General features: G+C 35.1%; 1 protein-coding gene across 1 annotated transcript in view; it reads right to left on the reverse strand.

The window, feature by feature from the left end:
- The window catches only part of LOC125053752 (fatty acid synthase-like), a 44273-nt gene extending 24189 nt beyond the window's left edge, over window positions 1-20084 (reverse strand). Inside the window, exons 1-16 of the mRNA XM_047655287.1 lie at window positions 20019-20084; window positions 19156-19305; window positions 17513-17705; window positions 16224-16344; window positions 14857-15060; window positions 13711-13827; window positions 11906-12084; window positions 9790-9932; window positions 8497-8700; window positions 6278-6464; window positions 5196-5358; window positions 4514-4683; window positions 3696-3847; window positions 2871-3054; window positions 1536-1684; window positions 954-1138 (exon numbers count right to left, since the gene is read on the reverse strand). Of these exons, the coding sequence (XP_047511243.1) occupies window positions 954-1138; window positions 1536-1684; window positions 2871-3054; window positions 3696-3847; window positions 4514-4683; window positions 5196-5358; window positions 6278-6464; window positions 8497-8700; window positions 9790-9932; window positions 11906-12084; window positions 13711-13827; window positions 14857-15060; window positions 16224-16344; window positions 17513-17705; window positions 19156-19305 (2501 nt within the window). The 5' untranslated portion in view covers window positions 20019-20084. The remainder of the gene's footprint in view (window positions 1-953; window positions 1139-1535; window positions 1685-2870; window positions 3055-3695; window positions 3848-4513; window positions 4684-5195; window positions 5359-6277; window positions 6465-8496; window positions 8701-9789; window positions 9933-11905; window positions 12085-13710; window positions 13828-14856; window positions 15061-16223; window positions 16345-17512; window positions 17706-19155; window positions 19306-20018) is intronic.
- Between the last annotated feature and the right edge of the window lie 2937 nt (window positions 20085-23021).

Consider the following 23021-nt stretch of genomic DNA (forward strand, 5'->3'; position numbering starts at 1 on the left):
CAGATAAGTTCCAAATTAGCTTTTTATTACTTATTTGTAGGATAAACACTATTCTTGCGTTTCACGACTGTCAGATAGCGCTATTCGTCACATAAAGTCCATCATAAGTTATGAGTCCGATGAAGTGTCAAATGGCACAATTTATCTTCCAAATAATTCATGTGTTGCATAGCTATTCGGTACTTTATCCATACATTGTGAAACAGACCCTTAATATCGCAGCAACCTATAAGTGCTTCAGATTTGGATCCGATTATAATGATTATTTCATTATAGTAGATAATAGTCCTAATAATACGATTCGACTATAAGTAGTTAATACTGCTAATAATATAATCATTATTATTATTAAAACTTTATTATTCCAAACTGGTGGTTAGTCTATATATATATATAATGTCATCTGTCTATCGTTTCTTTTGTCGACCTATACATCTTTCCAGTAGATCCAGTCCATTTTGTTATTTCTAGTGTCCATCTTTTATCCCGCGCTCTAGTAATATGACCTACCCATTTCCATATAAGGCTTAGAGCGTGTATTATATTGTAGTATCGTAATTAGTAGTATTCATATTAAAGAAGATAGTATTCTATATATATTATAATATTTTTTTTATATAAGTCTTTAATTTGCAATCAGTCAGCTAGACTATGAGAGATGTGTTCAAAGCAAAATCTCCATCGAGACTGCTCCTCTATTTCAACCGTGTCCATCAAGACTTAGGATTTGTCGCCTTTTAAACCTATTTATTGGGTCCGGTTATTTGCGTAGCAAGCTTATTAGGATGCATTTCTAGCCTTTTTCTGTATTTCATACTCCAGGTCTTGATCTCCTCTTTGACAGTCCTGATTTTGAGGTGCTCATGAATCTCCGATGTTTTTATAAACCACGGACAGTTGGATATTTGAAATATAATATTCTATACAATATAAAGGGTATTTAATATACTCACTGTCCAATAGCTTCCAACACAAATCTTGCATTGTCAAGGTGTCCTCGGCGTGTAAGAGGAATGTTCTTGCAGCTTTGGGGTAAGGATCTCTTGAGAATAGCTTGGAGTAGTCCATGGGGAGCTATTTCAATAAGCACGGCGTTAGCAGGAATGTGGCGAGATGTCTCTTCGAAAAGAACTGGATTCTGTTGAAAAAGATCGAATGATAATTATGATATTCTGTTCAGTTAAAACCTTCTCAGAACACCCCGGGACTGATGCAAAATATTGTTAAAATAAAACTTTCTACTAAGGTCTCTATCATATTTAATATTATTGCAATACTGTTTTAACATTTGTTAGTAATTTACTCTACGGTCTTGATTTGGGAACTGGCAGTAAATGAGAATTTTCTTTGACGTATTTAAATGTATATAAGTACATTATTGAATTCTATTTTTACCAGAAGCTCTAGTGGAAGTTTCGTGGAATAAATGAAAAAAATTCGGAGAAAGAAAACTAAAACCCTCAAGTCGATCCAGCAAGATTAAATTTTTATTGTACCTACTTATATTGAATTTTGGAGTAATTAAAATAAATTACCAGTAGATTGTTGGTGTGGTATTCGGCAGAAGAGTATTTAGCTAGATCCTCTTCCCATCTGTTTTCTGGGACCGAGGTTGAAAGCCAACGTTCACTGCGTGGCTTCGGGTCTTTGATAACTTCACTTAAGTACTGGCGTAAAGCGGGACCTGGAGAAGATAAGTTTGTAAAACCACTGCAAATAAAACTTTATACCTTAGTCACTGGAGCTATCGGACCAGTAAGTGGTTAGACTGATCTTCCTTTATAGGAAGAGCCATTTTTCCTTCACATTCCTACTGAGTACCTTGCACTGTTAGTCATTATTAGGCCAAGTATACTGTTTTAACTTATAATTGGTCTCTTTCTATCATATTGTATTTACGCTGTGATGAAGAAAGATCACTGCTTTCGCTATTGTACTTATTTTTAACACAATAAGCTCCTCTATCTTGTTATTATGACTTCTGTTGTAAGCTCTAAATATATAAAAAAATGTGTGCGTGTACTAGGTGTACACACGTAAGAAATGAAACTTCTTTATGACCTTATTTTTCGAAAAATGATCTACTATATGCAACTTTACAGAAATTGGTTAAATAGAGTTAGATTAGATAAAGTTTTACAAAAGGCTTTTATTATAATAGACATGAATACAAATACAATTATTTCATTTTACCTTATTACTACTAAGATTATTACAGAATTTCATTAATTGTAATAGAATTATTACTATCATTGTTATCGTTATTATATACTTTTGTTATTAATGGCTTCGAATCTCTTCGGATCAACCGTGGTAGGGACAAGAAAAAGATGGCGCGTAACCGAAAAACGTGACGATTTGCTACAAAATTTCTCCCATACGTCGATAAAGAAGTTTCACTTCAATAATAATAGAAGCGTCATGTAGCGCGCCTCACAGATCATAGGTGGACGAAAACAGTAACTACATGGAGTGGCCCACCAGGCAAACGAAACAGAGGCAGACCCTACGCTCGATGGGATGATGACATCAAAAAAATCGCGGGTCCTCACTGGGTCCAAATAGCTCGGGATAGAGAAAGATGGCAAGCCTTGGAGGAGGCCTTTACCGGAGAGGGTTCCTGATACTTACTAACTGTAAAAGTTATTCACTAACACATGAAATAACAAGATATATTTGTATTAGGAAATTAAGTTAAGGCTTAAAATAAATAAATAAATAAAAATAATGTAGGCACCTCGTGTGGTTCAAGTAGGAAAGCATAATGAAACTATCATAAACTCTGAGGTACCTATACAAATTTATGTAAAACGATTAAAAAATATGTTTTTTGATAAATCAAAAGATTTTTGAAAAGAAAATTAAATTACCTGCTTCTGCGATATAACGTGAGTGATAGGCGATGTTGGAGCAGGGAACCTCCTTAGCGAAGATGTTCTTAGCTGTTAAAGACGCAACGAACTCTTTCATGACTTCATCTGGACCTGAGATTGTACTGGATTCCGATGAATTGTGGCACGCTACTTCAATTTCAGGTGGGCACAATTTGGAGATCTGAGAAGTGTATTTTTTTAATTAATATTTTTAATTCTAGGTCATCTGGGGAACGATATCATTCCTGCCTGTTGTCTAGAATGACACATTAATACTTCAAGAGCTGTTTTTACTGAGAACGTAATATTTAACTACTAGCAGACTGGCCCAAGCGTTGCTATGGCTAAGGTTTTTCTTATATTACATAGTAGTAAACTATCTTAATTTATATAAATTACGTGTCACGTTGTTTGTCCGCGATGGACTCGATATCAATCAAATTCAATTTTTAATTATTTTAAAAACTGGTGTAAGTTAAAATCTGTTAAAATAATTAACTGTTGAAATCGAGCTTTCGTCAACTGTCTTTTTATCTATCCACAGACACCGATACGACCTCCCATGGATAGCTTGTATCGACAGATGGCAATTACAATCCGTCGATTGGTTATTGGCACACTTGTTACAACATTTGGATTTAGATTTCTATCTCAGATGGATTGAGATAGGTTATTGGGTTCGGGCGTTAGTAGACACAAACAGCTGGATCACATCCTCTAAAAATTTTGTCAATGAAACAGACACATGTCTGTTTGTGCCTATGAGCCATTCGTGGATTTTAAACAATAAATACATTAATAAATTTATTTCCAATACTGTACCTCAGTGAATCCCATACCAACAGCAGCCATGGAGCCTCGAATAAAAGGCGTTTGAACGGAGACAAGACCACGGCTGTATGCAGACAGGATCATCTCTTCCGCTGTGAAGCAGCCATCTGCGTATGCGCACCCCAACTCGCCTACACTGTGACCTGGGAACGACAAATCATTTATTTTTGAAGTTATACTTCTTTAGGCGCGTTATGAAAAATTTATGAGAGTGAAATTATACGATGCGCAACCGTGACACAAAATTATCAGTATGAAGTTGCCAACTAACGAATTCTATTTAAACCAGCCGGGCGCCGAGCGTGCGCGAGCGAGATGGGAATAAGACAATCTACAGGTAAAAAGAAATAGAATATGCGTGAAGTTAGCAGCTATGCCAAGAATTTTGAATGACCATAATGACCTTTGTAGTACCTTTTAAACAAATAAAGGAGTTTTAATTATTTTTTCAAAGAAATTTGCAATGCTTTTTCACAAAGACCTATTGTTACTTAGTTAAGAGGTTTATTGTTACTTAGGTATGAAACATACCTAGTTATTCAATTGAATAAATGATATAATAAAATAATAAATAATAATTATTATCATTATTAATATTAATTAATAATAATTGAATAATATATTAAATATTATTAAATTAGTAGCGTTAATTTTTTATTATTAATCATTTAATATTAAAAAAAAATAAAGAAAGCCAAAGAAGTATAACTTCTTACGCGCGTACATAAGTACACGCACCCTTTTATTTATTCATATAAAACAGACTTTACAATTTTTTCTTGCCTCCAATACATACTTGCTATACGTACCGATAATTTTATCCGGGAAGATGCCGATAGAGTGCAGTACATCTGTGAGACCAATTTGTACAGCGGCGATACCGACGAAGGAGTGTAAGATGTTATCGAAGGTTGTTTTATCTGGTGACGTGATTATGCTCACAATATCCACGCCTTTGGGCTCTAACACGCGGTGACATCTGTTAACATATAATGTATTCAAATTCCTAAATCCCACTTTTCGAAGTAATACTTCTTTTGGCGCGTTAGGGAAAAATGATGAGAGTAAATTTTAACGATGCGCGCGCACACCGTCGCAAAAAACCGACACCCTGAATATCTGTTCAAACGTCGGTAAAACAGTCTGGGACGCTAGATGGCGCTTGCTCTGTTTTATCGACATGATGCGTTGTCTATCATGGCGTAGTGTTTTTCAGAGTCGTGTTTATTTAAACCAAAATAATGATTTCTATACGAGAAAACCCGGACCAATGTGATAAAAAACATAGTGTTTAATGTAAAATATCATGATTAGTACATATTATATCATTTTGATTGGAAGTGACCATTAAAATGGACAAGAAAAATGCAATTCGAAGAGGGAAACATCCCACTAAAGTGCTCGAAGAAAATTATTAGAAGTTCTAACGCAGGTACAATAGTACACACACGTGTGTTTTTTACTATTTTGTTAAACTCAAAAAATACGTACTTCTCAATAGCAGCAGCAAAAACTGGTATACGCATGAGTTGAGCTCCCATACCGGCCCATTGGGATCCCATACCACTGTAGACAAACCATAGTGGACGGACCGCGTTGTCGAAGTACTCGCACTTTTCACTTAGAGCCACCGTTTCGTTGGCTTCGTTTGTGTCTGTCAAGATCAGGGAATACTAGTATAAATTTTACTAACACATATATCCTAACTATATAAAATAAATAATTAAATATGTTTATTAAGGAACATAAGATACATGTATCACTTATTCCACGTCATTAAATTTGAATTTGTAGACATCCCTACTCATCGGCAAAGAAGACAGACAGTGTAGGCCGAGAGAAAAAGCCGGCGTAAAAACTCTCGGTACTCTTTTGAAATAGCAAAACATCAAACAACACTTATTTTAAAACAAATATCGCAAATTAGAAGTAGCCTGTCTAGCACTAGTCCCAGGCTGACCCGACAAAAGTTTTGCCATGTATATTTTATCTAAGAAACATTGTTTTAGTTCAATAAAAATAACTATGTGCTATAATAAAAAATTGGGGTTGATCGTAGAAGGATAAACATTAAGGGTTTTATGTATTTTGTATTTTGTAATTAGGGGTTTGAAAGATAGATTCTACGACTTACTGAATATGCAAAAAAAAATCATAAGAATCGGTCGAGCCGTTTCGGGGCACATTGTGTCACGAGAATTTTACATATTAGATATATATCCTAATTTTTAAGTCAAGGTAAGGAAAGCAGAGTGATATTTTAGCCTAGCTCTGTTGATCAGGACACGGCTAAAATTGTGTATGCGCTACTTTCACAGCGTTTCGTCCTACGGTATTCTACTATGGGCTGCTGCTGCAGAAGTTTAAGTTGAAGGAATTAAATATTATGACACTATCAGGTCAATATATTCTTGAAGCCTTGCTGTATGTACAAAAACATATAATTAGCGCTCTACGCCCTTGACTTGCGAACTCGTAAATGTAAATTTATTTCCATAACTGTACGTGGTATATGAATAAAGTTATTTTGAGCTTAAGTTTGAATTTGAATTCTATAAATCAACAATTCTCACCCAGAATCAAATAACCACGCCCCAAATGTCCAGCGACAGGGGTCTGATGAATGTTATGGAACAGAGCCAGTTCCTCAGGGTCCACGGTACGGCTCTTCAGGTCTGCAAAGATGTTAAGCAGGGCTGAATCCTGTCTCGCTGATATCGTCACCAGGCGAGGGATGCTGCACTTGTAACGGGTAAGATCCTAGAGCGAGATTTTAAAATATCCAATTATTGAAATTAAAATATTTAATACTAGTAGACTCGGCCAAGCGTTGCTGTGGCTAAGATTTTTTTTAATATTACATAGTAGATATATTCAATAGAAACGGCAGGAGAACACCAATCCACCATGCTTTTTTGGTGGTTATGCCATTAAATTGTAGCTTATAAGGATCAAAACCTAGGTACGAATAAAGAGCCTTTTCTAGCGGTGGTATTTTAATAAAAAAAAATTCATAAAAGGACGCTTATTGTGACGTAACTATAAAAGATAGAGACATGCTGTCGAGACATTTTTTATAGATAGTGTCCTGAAAAATTGTAATACATCATTTTGTTCTATCATTAATAGTTTTCGCAGCGCACGCCATTGAAGGAAGTTTTTTGTTTATTTTTTTACACCTTGGGTTAGATTATTCAAGTTTTAGAAAGCATCCCTATTTTTTTGAAAATGAAACATAGCCTATGTCACTCGGGAATAGTGTAGCTTGCCAACGGTGAAAGAATTTTTGAAATCGGTCTAGTAGTTTCGGAGCCTATTCATTTCAAACAAACAAAAAATCAAATCTTTCCTCTTTATAATATTAGTATAGATTAAGCGGTTGCCTGGAAGAGATCTCTCGAAAGCGATAAGGCCGCCAGTTGCCCTCCTTTTCAATTAATTATGTCAATTGTATTATGTTTGTACAACGAAGTGTAAACAGAAAAAATATTATTTATTTATAATACTTTTTCTGTTAAAAACAGGTGTTAGATTAGATTCTAATTGATGCTTTATGTCGCTTAACTAATAATATATTGAACAACTATGTGGTTGAAGTCGAGACAATTAGAGGATTTACTAGCATACGTATTAAGAAAGTAGTAGTAGAAAAATATAACACTAGACTAACTTCAACTGTTAATGCAAATTATACCTAACGCCAAAGCGCCCTGCGGATTATTGACCCTGCAGATTGACGTAGCATTTTATAATTATTAATTCAACAAAATAATGCAGTTAGGTTATGCAAATTTTTATATTCGAAATCGATTTTTATAAATAAATTCCTCTTTTATTAAATAATCCAAATATAAATGCAATTTACAGTTTCAAGACTATTACTTCTAATCAATAAAAAAAAATTGTGGCGCTACAATCTCTTTAGGTCTGGGCCTCAGATTTCTGAATCTGTATCATGATAATTTTTTGACACAAGCCGTCGACTTTTTGGGTCTAAGACATGTCGGTTTCCTCACGATGCTTTCCTTCACCGTTCGAGGGAATGTGAAATGCGCACAAAGAAAGTCCATTTAAATGCGCACAAAGAGTCGCACGCTAAGCCAACACTGCTCATCAAATTCAAATCAAATAAAAAAAAATGTGTGCGTGTACTAGGTGTACACACGTAAGAAGTGAAACTTCTTTATGACCTTATTTTTCGAAAAATGATCTACTATATTATGCAACTTTACAGAAATTGGTTAAATAAAGTTAAATTAGATAAAGTTTAACAAAAGGCTTTTATTATCATAGACATGAATACAAATACAATTATTTCATTTTAACTTAGGTATTACTGTACTACTATGTAGTACTAAGATTATTACAGAATTTCATTAATTGTAATAGAATTATTAGTATTACTATCATTGTTATCGTTATTATATATTTTTGTTACTAATGGCTTCGGAATCTCTTCGGATCAACCGTGGTAGGGACAAGAAAAAGATGGCGCGTAACCGAAAAGTGTGACAAATGTGTGTAAATTTTTTTCCAACGCCGATAAAGAAGTTTGACTTCAAAAAGCAACATGGCGCGTAACCTGCTACAAAATTTCTCCCATACGTCGATAAAGAAGTTTCACTTCAAAAGATGGCGCGTAACGGAAAAATGTGACGCGTAACGCAAAAATGTTACACTAAATTTTTTTCCAACCCCGATAAAGAAGTTTCACTTCAATAAAAAAAGGAAACCTAAACATAGTTTTAAATTTGTAATATTGCTCTTTTACAATATCAATGATTTCAGTTACCTTTGGTTTGTAACGTCCTTTGAGAAGTACGTGGGCGTTTGAGCCCGTGACTGAGAAAGTGTTGACTGCAACATATCCGTGGTTTGTCGGCAAATGATCCGTGATCACCTTGACACGACCGTCCCGGATGGCTGCCACGTCATTCCGCGGCGTTTCGAGGCTAATATTTCCAGCAAATTCACCTCTTTCGAAACCCAGTAGCACCTGAGATGAATACGTAGATGTCATAATCGTTGTGCGATTGGTGTTCATCGCAATATTGTTTTAGAAAATACAGATACAAAGGCGCCAAGCTATGACACCCGTAGATCAATGTTCAATAAATTTTTTTCTACGAACATACTTAGCGATCGGCCTTGCGATTCTGTAACTCACTTTTGGAACTCACACAGCGGCGGTCGCGCTCAAATCAGTCTTAAAGCAGTCATTTTACGATTTGGCATTCGGATTTATTGATTAACTAGCCGTTTCGCGCCCTCTTTGCTGGACGAATTAAAATAAATTTTATGTTTCATTATTTTATTTTTTTTCATATTTTTATTATTCTTCTTTTTAACTTCCCGCTAAGAAAATTGAAATATTTCGAAAATCGAGTTTTTAACAGATGTTGACGTTTAGAGGTTCTAGGAAGCCTCCCCGAATGTTTCAGCGGTGAAGTCCGTATGGATAAATTTTCATAAAAGTAAAACAGCAATAAAAGTTGGAATTTAATAAATAAATAGCCATAAACCATCTAGGAAATTTCGCATCGAATGGTGGTAGTTTCATGTCGATACGATCAGTGGTTTAGGCGTGATTGAGCCTCAAACGAAGACCATTTTCATTATATATATATAGACTACAAATTCCCTCCTTATCAAATCGTAAAATGACTGCTTTAAGACTGCTTTGAGCGCGACCGCCGCTGTGAAAACCGCTGTGTGAGTTCGAAAAGTGAGTTACAGAATCGCAAGGCAGCTCGACTATCAATTTCACCCAGCTGACTGAATTCCGGGGAGTAAGAAAATTTACTTTTCTTCGTAAACTTTATCTCAAAAGTTAAAAAATACTTCTTTCGTAGGAATGTTTAATTAAATATTATTTTCCAATTCTTTTTAATTAAAGTTTTCCTATGGTGTACATAACATTTGTAGTTTTATTTATATTGTATATTAGGTGAATATATTCTGACCTGAAATCTGAAATCGATTTCGTTTTGATTGCATTGCATTTCACGAGAATGTTGTATGTAGCTTAATAATGTTGAAAGGTATTTGAAGGAACAATTATATTTTTATTAGTCTTACAACTGACCTTAGTAATAGAAGATAGCCCAGACGCAGCTTCACTATAACCAATATTGGACATAACATTCCCAATAGGTAGTGTATTTGGTCGATCCTTGCAGAACACTTCATCGATCGCTTTAAGTTCAGACTCATCAGCTTCCAACACTCCTATACAAAATTCAAATCGTGAGTTAAGTTCGGTGGCGGTTGTTGTATATGTTCAAATATATGTTAAATGAAACGCTTTGTTTGAAGCTGAGTAATAACTGGTTTTAAATGTTTATATAAAACATGAGCATATAACTAAGATAACATTAGGGGTGGGGTTGCGTCGCTGGATAGCAAAAAATCTAACTTGACTTATTGAAGAGTTCGTAAATGTAATTGACACTTATGTTATTGCACATTATCGGAAACGAAAATGCTAAGGCTATGTCCAGATGGCAAAAACTTGACGCGCGTTTTCAAATCGCGCGACTAGACATTGTGGTATTTTCATACAACTGTTCACATGAGCGCGCGTCAACGCGGCGCTCAGAGAAAAAGTCTCTAGACGCAGGTGATCACGCGTTGACGCGCGCTTTGATATTAATGTAATGTCCGTTTGCTGTTCAGATGAGCGCGCGCTTTCATCGCGATCGCATGTAATTTTGTTAATTTTCGTAATTATATTTTGTTCTCGCATTTAAAATGAGTGAATTTGAAGATATTGACATCGACTTACTAATCGATGTAGTAGAAAAAAGGCCAGCAAGTTGGAATATAGCAAATTTGTATAAAAAATATAATATAATTTGTATTTTTTTTCAAAATTGGATGAACCCAATGTGTACGTTTTCTTTTTCTATATTTTTCTTTATAATATAACCACAAAATAATAGCCTCTTCCACGTCCATTTTCTACGTTCTACCGAACTAGACTGACGAGTACTCTCGCAACGCGCTTTAGCGCTCATCATCTGAACGCTCTTCAAATTTGATCGCGCGTTGACGCGCGTTAACGCGCGTTACATGTGAACATAGCCTAAATTACAATTTATGAGTGTGGTAAAAAGTGAAGGGCTCGTATTGGCTTCAAGTGTGCGATATTGTTTAGGCTTTTAATTATTAACTAAAATATATCAATTTAACTTAACTAATGTTACATAACTCGCGCTATATAAAACAATATTAATTAGAAATAATCCCATAATCGAGAAAGACGCAAAGTTAATTTTATTAAACATTTGGATAAAACATGTGTGTTACAGACATATGTCTGGATAAGACATGTGTCTCCATGTCTTAACATGGAGACAGGGAACGAATCAATCAGCGACCTGCCTTGCCTCATTGCCTGCCTTGAGTCATTTTATGATTTAGCATTCTGAAAAGGTGGGAGCTTGTAGTTTATTGTTTATCAGAATGTCAAATCATAAAATGACTGCTTCACGACTGATTTCAGAGCGACCGCCGATGCGGAAACCGCTGTGTGAGTTCGAAAAGTGAGTTACAGAATCGCAGGGCTGTCCCAGTTTCGCACGGGCAACCGCGACCAGGGAAAACTTGAAAAATTATTCTCGTGTATCATTCTAGATATTCGGGAAAATGGCAATAATTTTTTTGATTTTATCGCGTCTTTGTTAATCCGAATACCACGAATATCTTTTAGGATTTTGTTTTATGGAACAGGGGGCAAACCGGCAAGAGCGCTCCTGATACTAAGTGATACCGGCCGCCGCTCATAGACACTCAATGCCAGAGGGCTCGCGAGTGCGTTGCCGGCCTTTTAAGAATTACACCACATTCTCAAATAACGTGACTATTAGTAAAAGAGTTTTTTAAATCGGCTTAGTAGAACCAGAGCTCCTACCACCTCACCAACATTATTATGATATTACTATAGATATTGTGAATGATCGGTTTTTGTTACAAAATACCGGTGCTAGCTAATATGGTTCAAGAATAATTGTAATATGATCAAGAGATGTGGAAAATATTTTTTTTTAAAGACAATTCACACCAATTGACCTAGTCCCATGCTAAGCTGGTGAAGCTTGTGTTATGGGTACTAGGCAACGGATATACATACATATTATAGATAGACATATAAATATATATTTAAGCACCCAAGACCTAAGCACAACACCAAATGCTCATACCTGAACCAAACGCTTCAACATATTCAATATCCTTCGGCGGAATGTTGGCTTCGTTGTAAAACTCTTTCAAAAAGTTAGCGACATGTGTTGGGTTACGGTAGAAACCATATTTGGGCCCTTCATCTCCCTCCAATAGAGACGTGAATTCGGATTTTACATGCACCAGTTCTGCGTACACACTGTAAAATTGTCTTAGATTGAGATACCATTTATTACATATAATCGCGTTTTATTATTGATGATAACCATTTAACCATTATTGTAGGGATTTGATAAATGAAAACATCGTAACACGTAAAAGTATTACGTAACGAATTTTGGGAGGGGGGGTTCTTTTGTAAAACGTTACGATGCGGGGCGGGGATTGAATTACGCGTTATTGTTAATATTATTTTCGACTTTCCAGTACTTTACACCACATAATGGTAACTTTTAAGTATAAAGAGTCATTGAGTGGTCACGAAACGTTTTACTATTGGGTATAGAAAACCGTTACGGCGCGTTACATGGGGGTTGGGGGGTCATTAATCTCCAAAAATTGCGTGACGTAATACTTGAACGCTTCCCAAGAGCCTAGGCACTGTAAAACATAAACTTCAAGTGTTTAGGGATTCTTAAAGTACGATTTTCGTTTTAATATTTTACTGTTCTGTTATCAAGCAGTCTCCATTTTGAGTGGGAGTGTTGTAGATATCAAAATGGGAATTTATACATACTAGCGCCACCTGTTTCGTTCTACTAAATGTAAAGGCCGATTTACATTATCTTAGTGTTTAGGAGAGTGCTTTAGGATAGTACTTTAGTTGAAACATGTAAACGCTACTTGCTTTAGTAAACGCTACGCTAAAGAACTTGCCTTTCAAGTTGTACTAAAGCACTCTCCTAAACACTAAGATAATGTAAATCGGCCTTAATGTGTCTCTGTTACTAAGCGAAGACACACACGTTATCTTATTTTATTATAACATGTGTAGTGTTAGCCTAGTGGCTTCGGCGTACGTCTCTCATCCCTGAGGTCGTAGGTTCAATCCCCGGCTGTGCACTAATGGACTTTCTTTCTATGTGCGCATTTACATTCGCTCGAATGGTGAAGGAAAACATCGTGAGGAAACCGACATGTCTTAGACTTAGACCCATAAAGTCGACGACGTGTCAGGCACAGGAGGCTGATCACCTACCTGCCTATTAGATTAACAAATGATCATGAAACAGATACAGAAATCTGAGGCCCAGGCCTGAAAAGGTTGTAGCGCCACTGTTTTTTTTTATAACATGACAGTAATAAATTGTTGTATGGAAAAATAAGAGGGTGCCGTCCCCGATGGAACTGAAGGGACACATCGAATAATGAAAAATTTAAATTATACATTAGTAATTAAATTAAACAAAAACAAATAAATCCCAATACTTAAAATGTTTGTAAACCATGTATACCCAAAAAATATAAACAGAACAATAAACTATAAATAAAATAGTGTTATGAAAAATAATAAAATAATTAATATAAACTTGCTATATCAGACTATGCCATCAATCTAATAAAAAAAATCTAATTCGAACATCTATGTTTTACTTGGTTGTCTGATCAAGTTTATTATGTCTACCCACATTTTTGTTTTTGTTTCTGTTTTGTTTTGTTATTTTATATACGTACCTACATCTGTGCGCTCTAATTTTTAATCTTCCTTTTACATATTGTTTCTCAGAAGTGAATTATGTATGCAATTCTTATGAGAAATAAAGTTATTCTAAACCTACATATAAAATTTCGGCGAATAATATGTTAATAGACTTGGAACTGTTACCGAATAGCATCCTTGGATTTTTGTAGGAGGAGCACGTTGATCGCATCAGATTTGGCGCAGCCGCATCCATTCTGATCGAATGACCTTGTCTTGCCGTCCATACTCAAACTCATGATTCTGCAAACATTGTTTAAACCGAGCGATTACGACAAATTATTTTTTAATATTTTTTTTTTGTGTCTTGAACTCGGAATTAGGAATTTAGCATAGAAAAATATGGAATGGCTTGAAGGTGACTATTACGCGTTTGGGTCCATATATAAATACATCCTTTTAATACTTACCCACTGTTTTTTTTTAAATGTAATATTAGAAACAAACGGGCAGTAGGCTCACCTTATGTTAAGTGATACCGCCGCCCATGGACACTCACATAGCCAAAAGGCTAGCAAGTGCGTTGCCGGTCTTTTAGAATGTTAATGGCTTATGTCGTATATGTGTTTATATTTTTTTATACTTCACGATTATTTTAATAAATTATAAATGCTATTTGACTTTTGAAAGGTTTGGGTTAATCGTAATTTACGTATTTATTAAAATAATCGATTCATTAGAATAAATTAATTTTGCACGCGGTGGCTAAAACGTTTTGCAATTCATATAATTCATTAGTACAAGATTAATACATTGAAAATCGTCACAAATTTAAATTCCGAACAAATTTACATACAATGCAAGCAATATAAATGACCATAACAATTTCAATATTTCTTATGAAACATATAGATATATACGTATATAAGAAAAATGGTCTTCATTTGAGGCTCCTTCACGCCTAAACCACTGATCGTATCGTCATGAAACTACTGCCATTCGATGCGAAATTTTTCCTAGATAGCTATTTATTTTTTAAATTCCAACGTTCCTTCATTTTTTATTGCTATTTTACTTTTATGAAATTTTATACATACGGACTTCACCGCGAAAGCATTCGGGGAGGCTTCCTAGAACCTCAAAACGTCAACATCTGTTAAAAACTCGATTTTCAAAAATGTTCAATTTTCTTACCGGGAAGTTAAAAAGAAGAATAATAAAATTATGAAAAAAAATAATGAAACATAAAATTTTATTTATTTCCTATTTTAATTCGCCCAGCAAAGCGCGCAGGAAACGGCTGGTTAAGTATATGTTTTAAAATGTGAATACCTTCCATAATGGATGAAAGAATGTGGATGAAGACATAGAGCAGAGCCTCCAACAAGAGCGGCCTCACAATCGCCACGTTTGATTGCTTGGTAAGCAAGTTCTAGAGCCACAGAGGAACTGCAGCAGGCCTGGTCCACAACCATTGATGGTCCCTTGGAGTTCAACCAATAGGAGATACGGTTCGCGAACATAGCTTTACTACATCTGCAAAATTAAATATTTATAAGACAACTAGTAGACTCGGCCAAGCGTTGCTGTGGCTAAGGTTTTTGTTATATTACGGTAGGAGAACTTATGTGAAAGGTAGATAGCTATGAGATATGTGAAATGTTGGTACTTTTAACAAAGCGCCATCTGTTAGAATTGTATCAAATAATAAACAAATATTTGCTATCCTCTTTTAAGTTGTATCAAACTACACACGGTGTGCAAATTTGATTGATATCGGTTCGGTAGTTTAGGAGTCCATAGCGGACAAACAACGTGACACGTAATGTATATATATTAAGATAACCAAAAGGCAGTCAAAAGACACACATTTACATGTGTAAAAAAGTTTACTGTACTAGGGTCTGACGCAAAATCCCTTTGCAAAAAGCAGTCGAAATTCTAAAATCCAAATTTAAATTTGGAATCATCAAAATTCGACGACTCATTGGTCTAGTGGTTAGTACCCCTGACTGCGAATTCATGGGTCCCGGGTTCGATCCCCGGCAGAGGCGAACATCGATGTGATGAGCATTTGGTGTTGTTCTTAGGTCTTGGGTGTTTAAATATGTATTTATATGTATATCTATCTATAATATGTATGTATATCCGTTACCTAGTACCCATAACACAAGCTTCACCAGCTTAGCATGGGACTAGGTCAATTGGTGTGAATTGTCTTTTAAAAAAAAAAAAAAAACAATGTTATGTTGGTAGGTGACAGTGTCAACACATCTATTACCCTCTGATACTGTGATAGAAGACATAGAACGTGTGACGGTTTCTATTGACAAATATTCTGAAGCTATTACAAAGGGTTGTAGAACTTCTTGACTTAGTCATAGGCTGATAAACCGCATTGATCGACAGGAAATGGTTAGACAGAGGAATCAATTTGTTTTTAATTTTAATACCTTATTAACTGTAATCGTATTTAATATTCTCTTTGATTGACATAACCTTTACACATTTAAAGAAAAAACTGTTTTTAACGGATTAAAGTTATGTATTATTATAAATTTACAATTATTTAACATAATTTTAAATTTATGTAACAGTTTTTTCTTTAAATGTAATCGTATTGTTTGATGCAACTGTTTTATTGGAGAAATGAAGAATTATTATTATTAATTGTAAGAAAAAGTACCAAAATGACATACCCCGCGATACCAAAACCGCCGTTAATAGTGTTGACATAAAAACAAGTCTTCTCAGTCTCCGAGAAGCAGTTTCCAAGGTATACCCCCACTTTCTTACCAGAAAGGTATTCACAGCTTATCCCTGCAATCATTATTGTATAAGATTGGAAGAAATAGAAGAATATGTAATTTGTGTTAGACATTGCAATTAGATTTCAGGACAGAATAATCTCGTCTATTTCGAAGGAGATATAATGCATTATTGTGTGTAGAAATACGCTATCCATTTTATAAACCCCATACTTCATTAGAACGGATCTCCCAAAAATTCCTTAGGAATAACGCCTCGCTTTTACTTCTTCTTCCTCGCTTACTAATTTTACACAGGAAATATATAAGTTCACACAACCCTTAACTAATGTCAAAGTAAAAACAAACCTACATAAATTCTATTATTATTCGAATGTTGTTTTTAAATTATGTCCAATCCAGTAGCATCTTCCGTGGGCAACTTCATTCTGTTAATTTTGTGTCACGGTGCGCGCGCATCGTAAAATTTCACTCTCATAAATTTTTCATAACGCGCCTAAAGAAGTATAACTTCAATAAATAAGTTTAACGCATCGTTTTTAGTTATTTATTTCTGCAATTTCACATAAATACGAATGTCCTGAACTACACAAACTAGAACAATGTTTTTTTATAGAATAGGGCGGCAAACAAGTCGACGAGACGCCCAAAAACGGGCAGTTGTCGCAGCCCATGCTATTTTTAGTGGGTGCGTCGCCGGCCTTTGAAGTACAATACTTTAAACCGTTAGAGGTCCAAAAATACAAAAACTAGAATGATTTATAAAGCTACAGAATGTATCACGAGACCGTATTCAAATAGAGACGTCGTCAAGTATAGAAATAAAAAAGAATTCATCTAGAAAGATCTAAAGCCAATACTCTATAACTGTGTCATAATTAGTTATAACTATAAAACCGCAATCTTGGGGCTACAACACTCAGTATTGAAGTCAGAATCGCTAGGTGTATCAAAGTCAAAATCATTTATTCATATAGGTAACACAATGTACACTTATGAACGTCAAAAAAAGAAATGTATATGAAATGCTTCTAACTTTACATTTATTGTCAGTTCTCAAATCAAGGGCGTAGAACGGAAGAGAAGAACCGGCAATAAACTCTCCGCCACTCTTTTTATTCGCCAAGTTTTTTGTAAGCTGCAACCATTACACCATGTTCCACATGACTGAAGTAATAAATAATAACAGTGGTGTTACTATCTGAATTCTATTCTATTACCTGCATCATAAATGGCCTGGTATGATTGTTCCAAAATCTTCCTGGACATGGGGTCCATGCAGTTGGCCAGACGGTAGTGTACCCTGAAGAATTGGGCGTCGAAGTATTCTAGACCTTGAACTTTGCCCGTGCAGTCAGTTACTTCTGGATGATTGAATTCCCAACGGAGGTTCTTGTTGTTTACTGGATTAATCTAATGTAAGAAATTCATAGATTTTATTTCACAGTTACATTTTACATAGACTATTTTGTGGAGGAAGGAGTTTTTTATAGAACAGCGCAGGGCAGGAGGCTCACCTCCAAGTGATACCGCCGACCATGGACACTCTCAATGTCAGAGGGTTCGCGAGTGCGTTGCCGGCCTTTTAAGAATTGGTACGCTCTTCTCTTGAAGGACCCTAAGTCGAATTGGTTCGGTAATACTTCAGTGAGGAGCTGCTTACGCGGCAAAAACCAAAAATAGTAGGTCGCTACAATATCAAAATAACTTAGTTCATATAGGTAACCAAGTACACTTTTGAACGTCAACGGAAAAGATGTTTAATTGATTGTAAATTTACATTTACTACCAGTTCGCAAGTCAAGGGCGTAGAGCGGGCAAGAAGAACTGGCAAGAAACTCTCCGCTACTCTTTTTAATCGGCAAGTTTTGAGTCATACAAATTGTTTGTAAGGCAGAGCAGCCATTGAACTGGAGCAAATCTCATTATCATAATCATTTAAATAATCGTCAAATTTATAAAAAACTTTATTTATTAATTTACGTTTAACGAGAGTTTTGAATTTATTCAGTGATAATTCTCTAATTCCGCTTTGGATTTTGTTGTAAAAACGAATACAATTTCCATATAAGGAGTGGTTTATCTTCTGGAGCCTGGTTGGTACAACTTGTTTATATAATTTAGAGTACTATAACATCGCTTCTTGTTATTCTTATTTTTTTTTAGTTTCTCGAGACAATTGTTTAATTTATTCATCGTGGCTTAACAAACAAAAGCATGTTACAATATAGTAATGAAGGCAATCGTTATATACTTCGCAGCGAAATATATGACACTACGATTTGCCCAAGCCAACGACACAGAAATTTGCCTCATTCGCCATTATTATTATTATTATTATTATTATTATTATTATTATTATTATTATTATTATTATTATTATTATTATTATTATTATTATTATTATTATTATTATTATTATGTAAATAAACACACTAGCAGCTTAATAAGCTGATGCGCGTGCATTTTGAGATTTGGAGAAACTATCCAATCTATTTTTAAAGGAGTTCAAAGATGGTGCACTGATTACACTTTCCGGAGCCTATTCCAGTCGGCCACTACTCGGTTTAGGAGAAAGTTCATTAGGGAATTTGTGTTATGTTGAGTGGTCTTAAATTTTAAAGAACTACCCCTCAAATGTGTATTTTCAATTAAAATGAAGAGCTTCTCAATTTCTGGAACATTATAGTGGCCAGTGAGGATTTTATAGGTTTCAATGAAATTTCCTCTTAATCTCCTACTTCCTAAATCAGTAAGGTCAAGTTTTTTCAGACGCTCCTTATAAGATGATTTCTTGAGTGACCTGATCATTTTCGTGGCTTTTCTTTGAACCCATTTACGTTCTAAATTCAAAATTTCTTACCTTATTGTAAAGGACATTCGAGAGTTCCTTAACATTGTTGCAGTCAGGATAGAGTCCAGACATCCCAGAGATGACGATCTCTTCCCCAGGTGGGCAGACCCCACTGTCATCTTTCTTTGTACCGGCGAATTCTTGAGGTTTTGGCGCCATCTGTAATAATTTATCTTTATATATCTAATTCTAATGCACGTGTGTATGTCAATGAACTTCTCTTAAGCGGCTGGACCGATTTGAAAGAATTTTTCTGTATTTGGGTGGCGCTCTGGATGGTTTAGATTCACACATCAGCCTTGCAGTCGGTGTCTAGGTTATTTATCATATAAACAGCTGATATATATAGTAATCCTCTGTGGATGTGTTCGAAATTGAACTCCTAAACGGCTGGACAGATTTTGATGAAATTTTTTGTTTAAGCGCAGTCGAGAATGATTTACATTTTTAGATGTTTTGTATGTAAGAAGTGAGTACAGGACAACATCTAATTCACTAGTTATCTATAGAAAAATTAAAACTAATAGCAATACTTTGAATTTTGCTGATGTTTGCTATATATGTAAGTAAATATAGTATGTTAACAGTCGTTTCTTAATACAAAATAAACACCAACATTTAGTAATAATAAGAACTATCTCTGAGAATAATTAGTCATTTCTTAATCCACACTCGTCGAAAGTGTTAAAACCTTCAAACATCTATCAATATAAATATTAAAGCAAAACTCAAGATATGAAACCTCTTCAGGAAAACATTCCTTCCAAGACAGCCAATAGCTCAGAGGTTCTAGAATCTATTCCTCACGAAACAATACAAAATTGTATAGAAATGAAATCCCCATTATGGGGTAAATAACTTCAAACTCTTACCTTGCAAATTTGATGACTGTAGGGCACTGGAACAATAACCTAACTAATGGAAAATTACCAACAACAACTTATATAAACATTTAATTATTTAATTATACGATATTCAATTCGTTTTAAAATTATAATTAATTAATGTCAAAAGGTGCGCACGATTGTTTTTTTATATACAGGGTAGCGATAATCTATAGTAATATTAGGTATTAGTAGCACTTGGTAGTATATCTCTAGAAATACTAAAGCGATTTCATTTGATTGGATTCATTCGCGGGTATGTGGTTTTTAACAATGAAGGAAAAAATCGCACAAAACGCCCCCATTTTAAGATGCGTTTTTCACCGAAGAAGAAGAAAGTGCTGTTTCATCAATGAAAACGATGGCAAAAGTCAATGAATTTACTGTGAGAATGTGTGACAATGAATGAGAATGACTCAGACCTCAAGAGAATGCTCGCTGTACAGAAATTTTGCGCTGATGAAGAGGTAATCGCCGAAACTGAAGCCAAAAGCAAGACTTTTGAGGCAAAAGACAAATCGCACGATAAAAATTGTATGACCGCTATAATCGTTGCATCTCTCTCGAATGCGACTTGAATAATAATCAAATCTAATTTACTCAAAAAAAGTTTTTTTCTAAAACTAAAAAGTGAGCTAAAAAGTTGTCATTAGAACTTAAGAGAGAAAGAACTTTTTAGCCCACTCATAATACAATATTTCATATAACATATTTATATCTGTTGAAGTTGCTTTAATTTGCGAAACAGTAAAATAATATGAAAATTAATTTAATTTTTATATTTAGGTTATCTATTAAAGTCGTATACGCGCATAATTTCCGAAAGACTGTTTTCGTCAATAGACAATTTTTTATAAATCAAATCTTTTTTCTAACTATAACAATATTAAAGTGAACGAGACGGAAGAGAACATAGTGAATAGATAATGTATTGAGGTAGAATATTACTTAATTTTTTAAACTTATTAATTACACTGCAACCGAAAAACCGCCTGTAAATGGTAGAACCTACTATAGGTTACCTAACAATACACTCTGTATACAACAAGTTCATGGTCAAATACCTACGTTACTTCATTGAAACCGAATTTTTTAAACTAATTAATAAATTGTTAAGTAATTTTGCATTTGATATAAAATTAAATAATAGGCCATTTAACAAGTTTTTAAAAACAGTTTCAAATTATTTATTAGTGAATATAGAATTTACACAGACTGTTATTTTTAATTCTGTAATGGCTTAAAATTCTTAAACATTCATAATTTTAAGAGCCCGCCAAACCGGCAAAGAAAGCAAGATGGCGTCGCAAAGCCAATGACGTACAATACGTAAATACGTAAACAAACGTCAAGTTAATTAATGTTAATTTTGATTCTGAAATTACATACATATTTCGATCAAAAAGTAGATACTAAACTCCTAGACAGTATTAGTAGTAATAATGATGTTTGTTTCACAACTGAACGTTTTTTAAGGCAGTTTTTGTTGCGCACCACTATTTGGAACCAGCTGCCCACTGAAATAATTCCGAACCAATTCAACTTAGGGTCCTTCAAGAAAAGAGCGTACCAATTCTAAAAAGGCCGGCAACGCATTCGCGAGCCCTCTGGCATTGAAAGTGACCATGGGTGGCGGGCGGTATCACATTAAAAAAAAGTGCGGTTTTATAAAAAAAAAGTGCGTGGAGTCCCTCCGCGCGAAAGAAGTTTAAGTTTAAGTTTACTTCGTAATGTGGAAATAAAAATAGGAAGGGGTAGAAATTGATTTTTCGTGAAATCATATTGTTTCTTTAAGACAAACTTTATTAGCAGTGTTTATAATTCACAATTGATCGCATCTTTTAATTATGATTTTCTAGTGGAGAAATATTCAAATCAATAACATTTACAATGGGATTACGACTCTCTTTCTCTCTCCTACTTTCCCTTGTGTATTTTTCTTTCTTTCTCCCTCTTGCATTGGAATACCTGTAAGAGCAAGGCCCCACTACTGCGTTGCGTCGACGTTTCTCATATATTTTTTATACATGCCCCATTACACCGTTGCGTCGTCGCGCGCGACGTTTAAACAGATCGACGGACAAGGGACGAAGTAGGGGGAAGGGTGATCACTATTTCTTAATGCTATCAGAGGAGATATCCAGAATCTTCTATGGTTTCTCAGTTTAATTCGGCGGTGGCGGAATAAAATCAACAAAAGAACACGTTTGTGTCTGTCCATTGCGAAGGCTGTGACGCAGATGCGACGGCGTGTATACCCACCCTCTTGCATCGCGTCGTCGTGATCCGATGCGACGGTTATTATTTAAGATACAATAAAATCAGTATTCAGTAAAACTTTATTTTTCATATTGTCACCTTTGGAGGTATTCTTAATTTTACATCTTACTTCTGTTAAGTTAGACTAACGCGGTGTCCTGCGTAAGCGACGAATACAACGCGACGCGACGCTGTGAACGCGACCTAACTTACGGCCTATGTGACAGTCTGCGACGAGACGCGACGTCACGCGGACTTGTTTTGAGGGCGACCAGACGCGACACTACGAACTATGAAATGGTTGATTCTGAAGCGTTGATCGCCGCAGTGCATGAGCAAAGATTGTTGTGGGACAAAAAACATAAACATTATAGGAATCGTTTATTAGTAACACTCCACAATATTGTTTAAACATTTTAGAATCGTTTCTTAATTTTGGATATAAATGATGGAACTCGCCAAATGTGTTTCTTTGTAAAAATATTATATTTGTTTTTTTTCTATGCTTTTTACGATATTTTTTTAAAAGTTTATATTTTAAGTATGAACTTTCGAGCAAAGTTGTACTGTACTTCTCCATGATTCGAGAAGTAATGACCAAATTACGTAGGACATTTGTCGCGTGTAGCATCGCGTCGCATTACGTCGCGTCGTGTTGCGTCGCGTCGCGTTGTATTCGTCGCTTACGCAGGACACCGCGTAAGAATTCAACGCATCTATAATATTATTATA

Source organism: Pieris napi, chromosome 11, assembly GCF_905475465.1.
Source record: "Pieris napi chromosome 11, ilPieNapi1.2, whole genome shotgun sequence".
Taxonomy (NCBI): Eukaryota; Metazoa; Arthropoda; class Insecta; order Lepidoptera; family Pieridae; genus Pieris; species Pieris napi.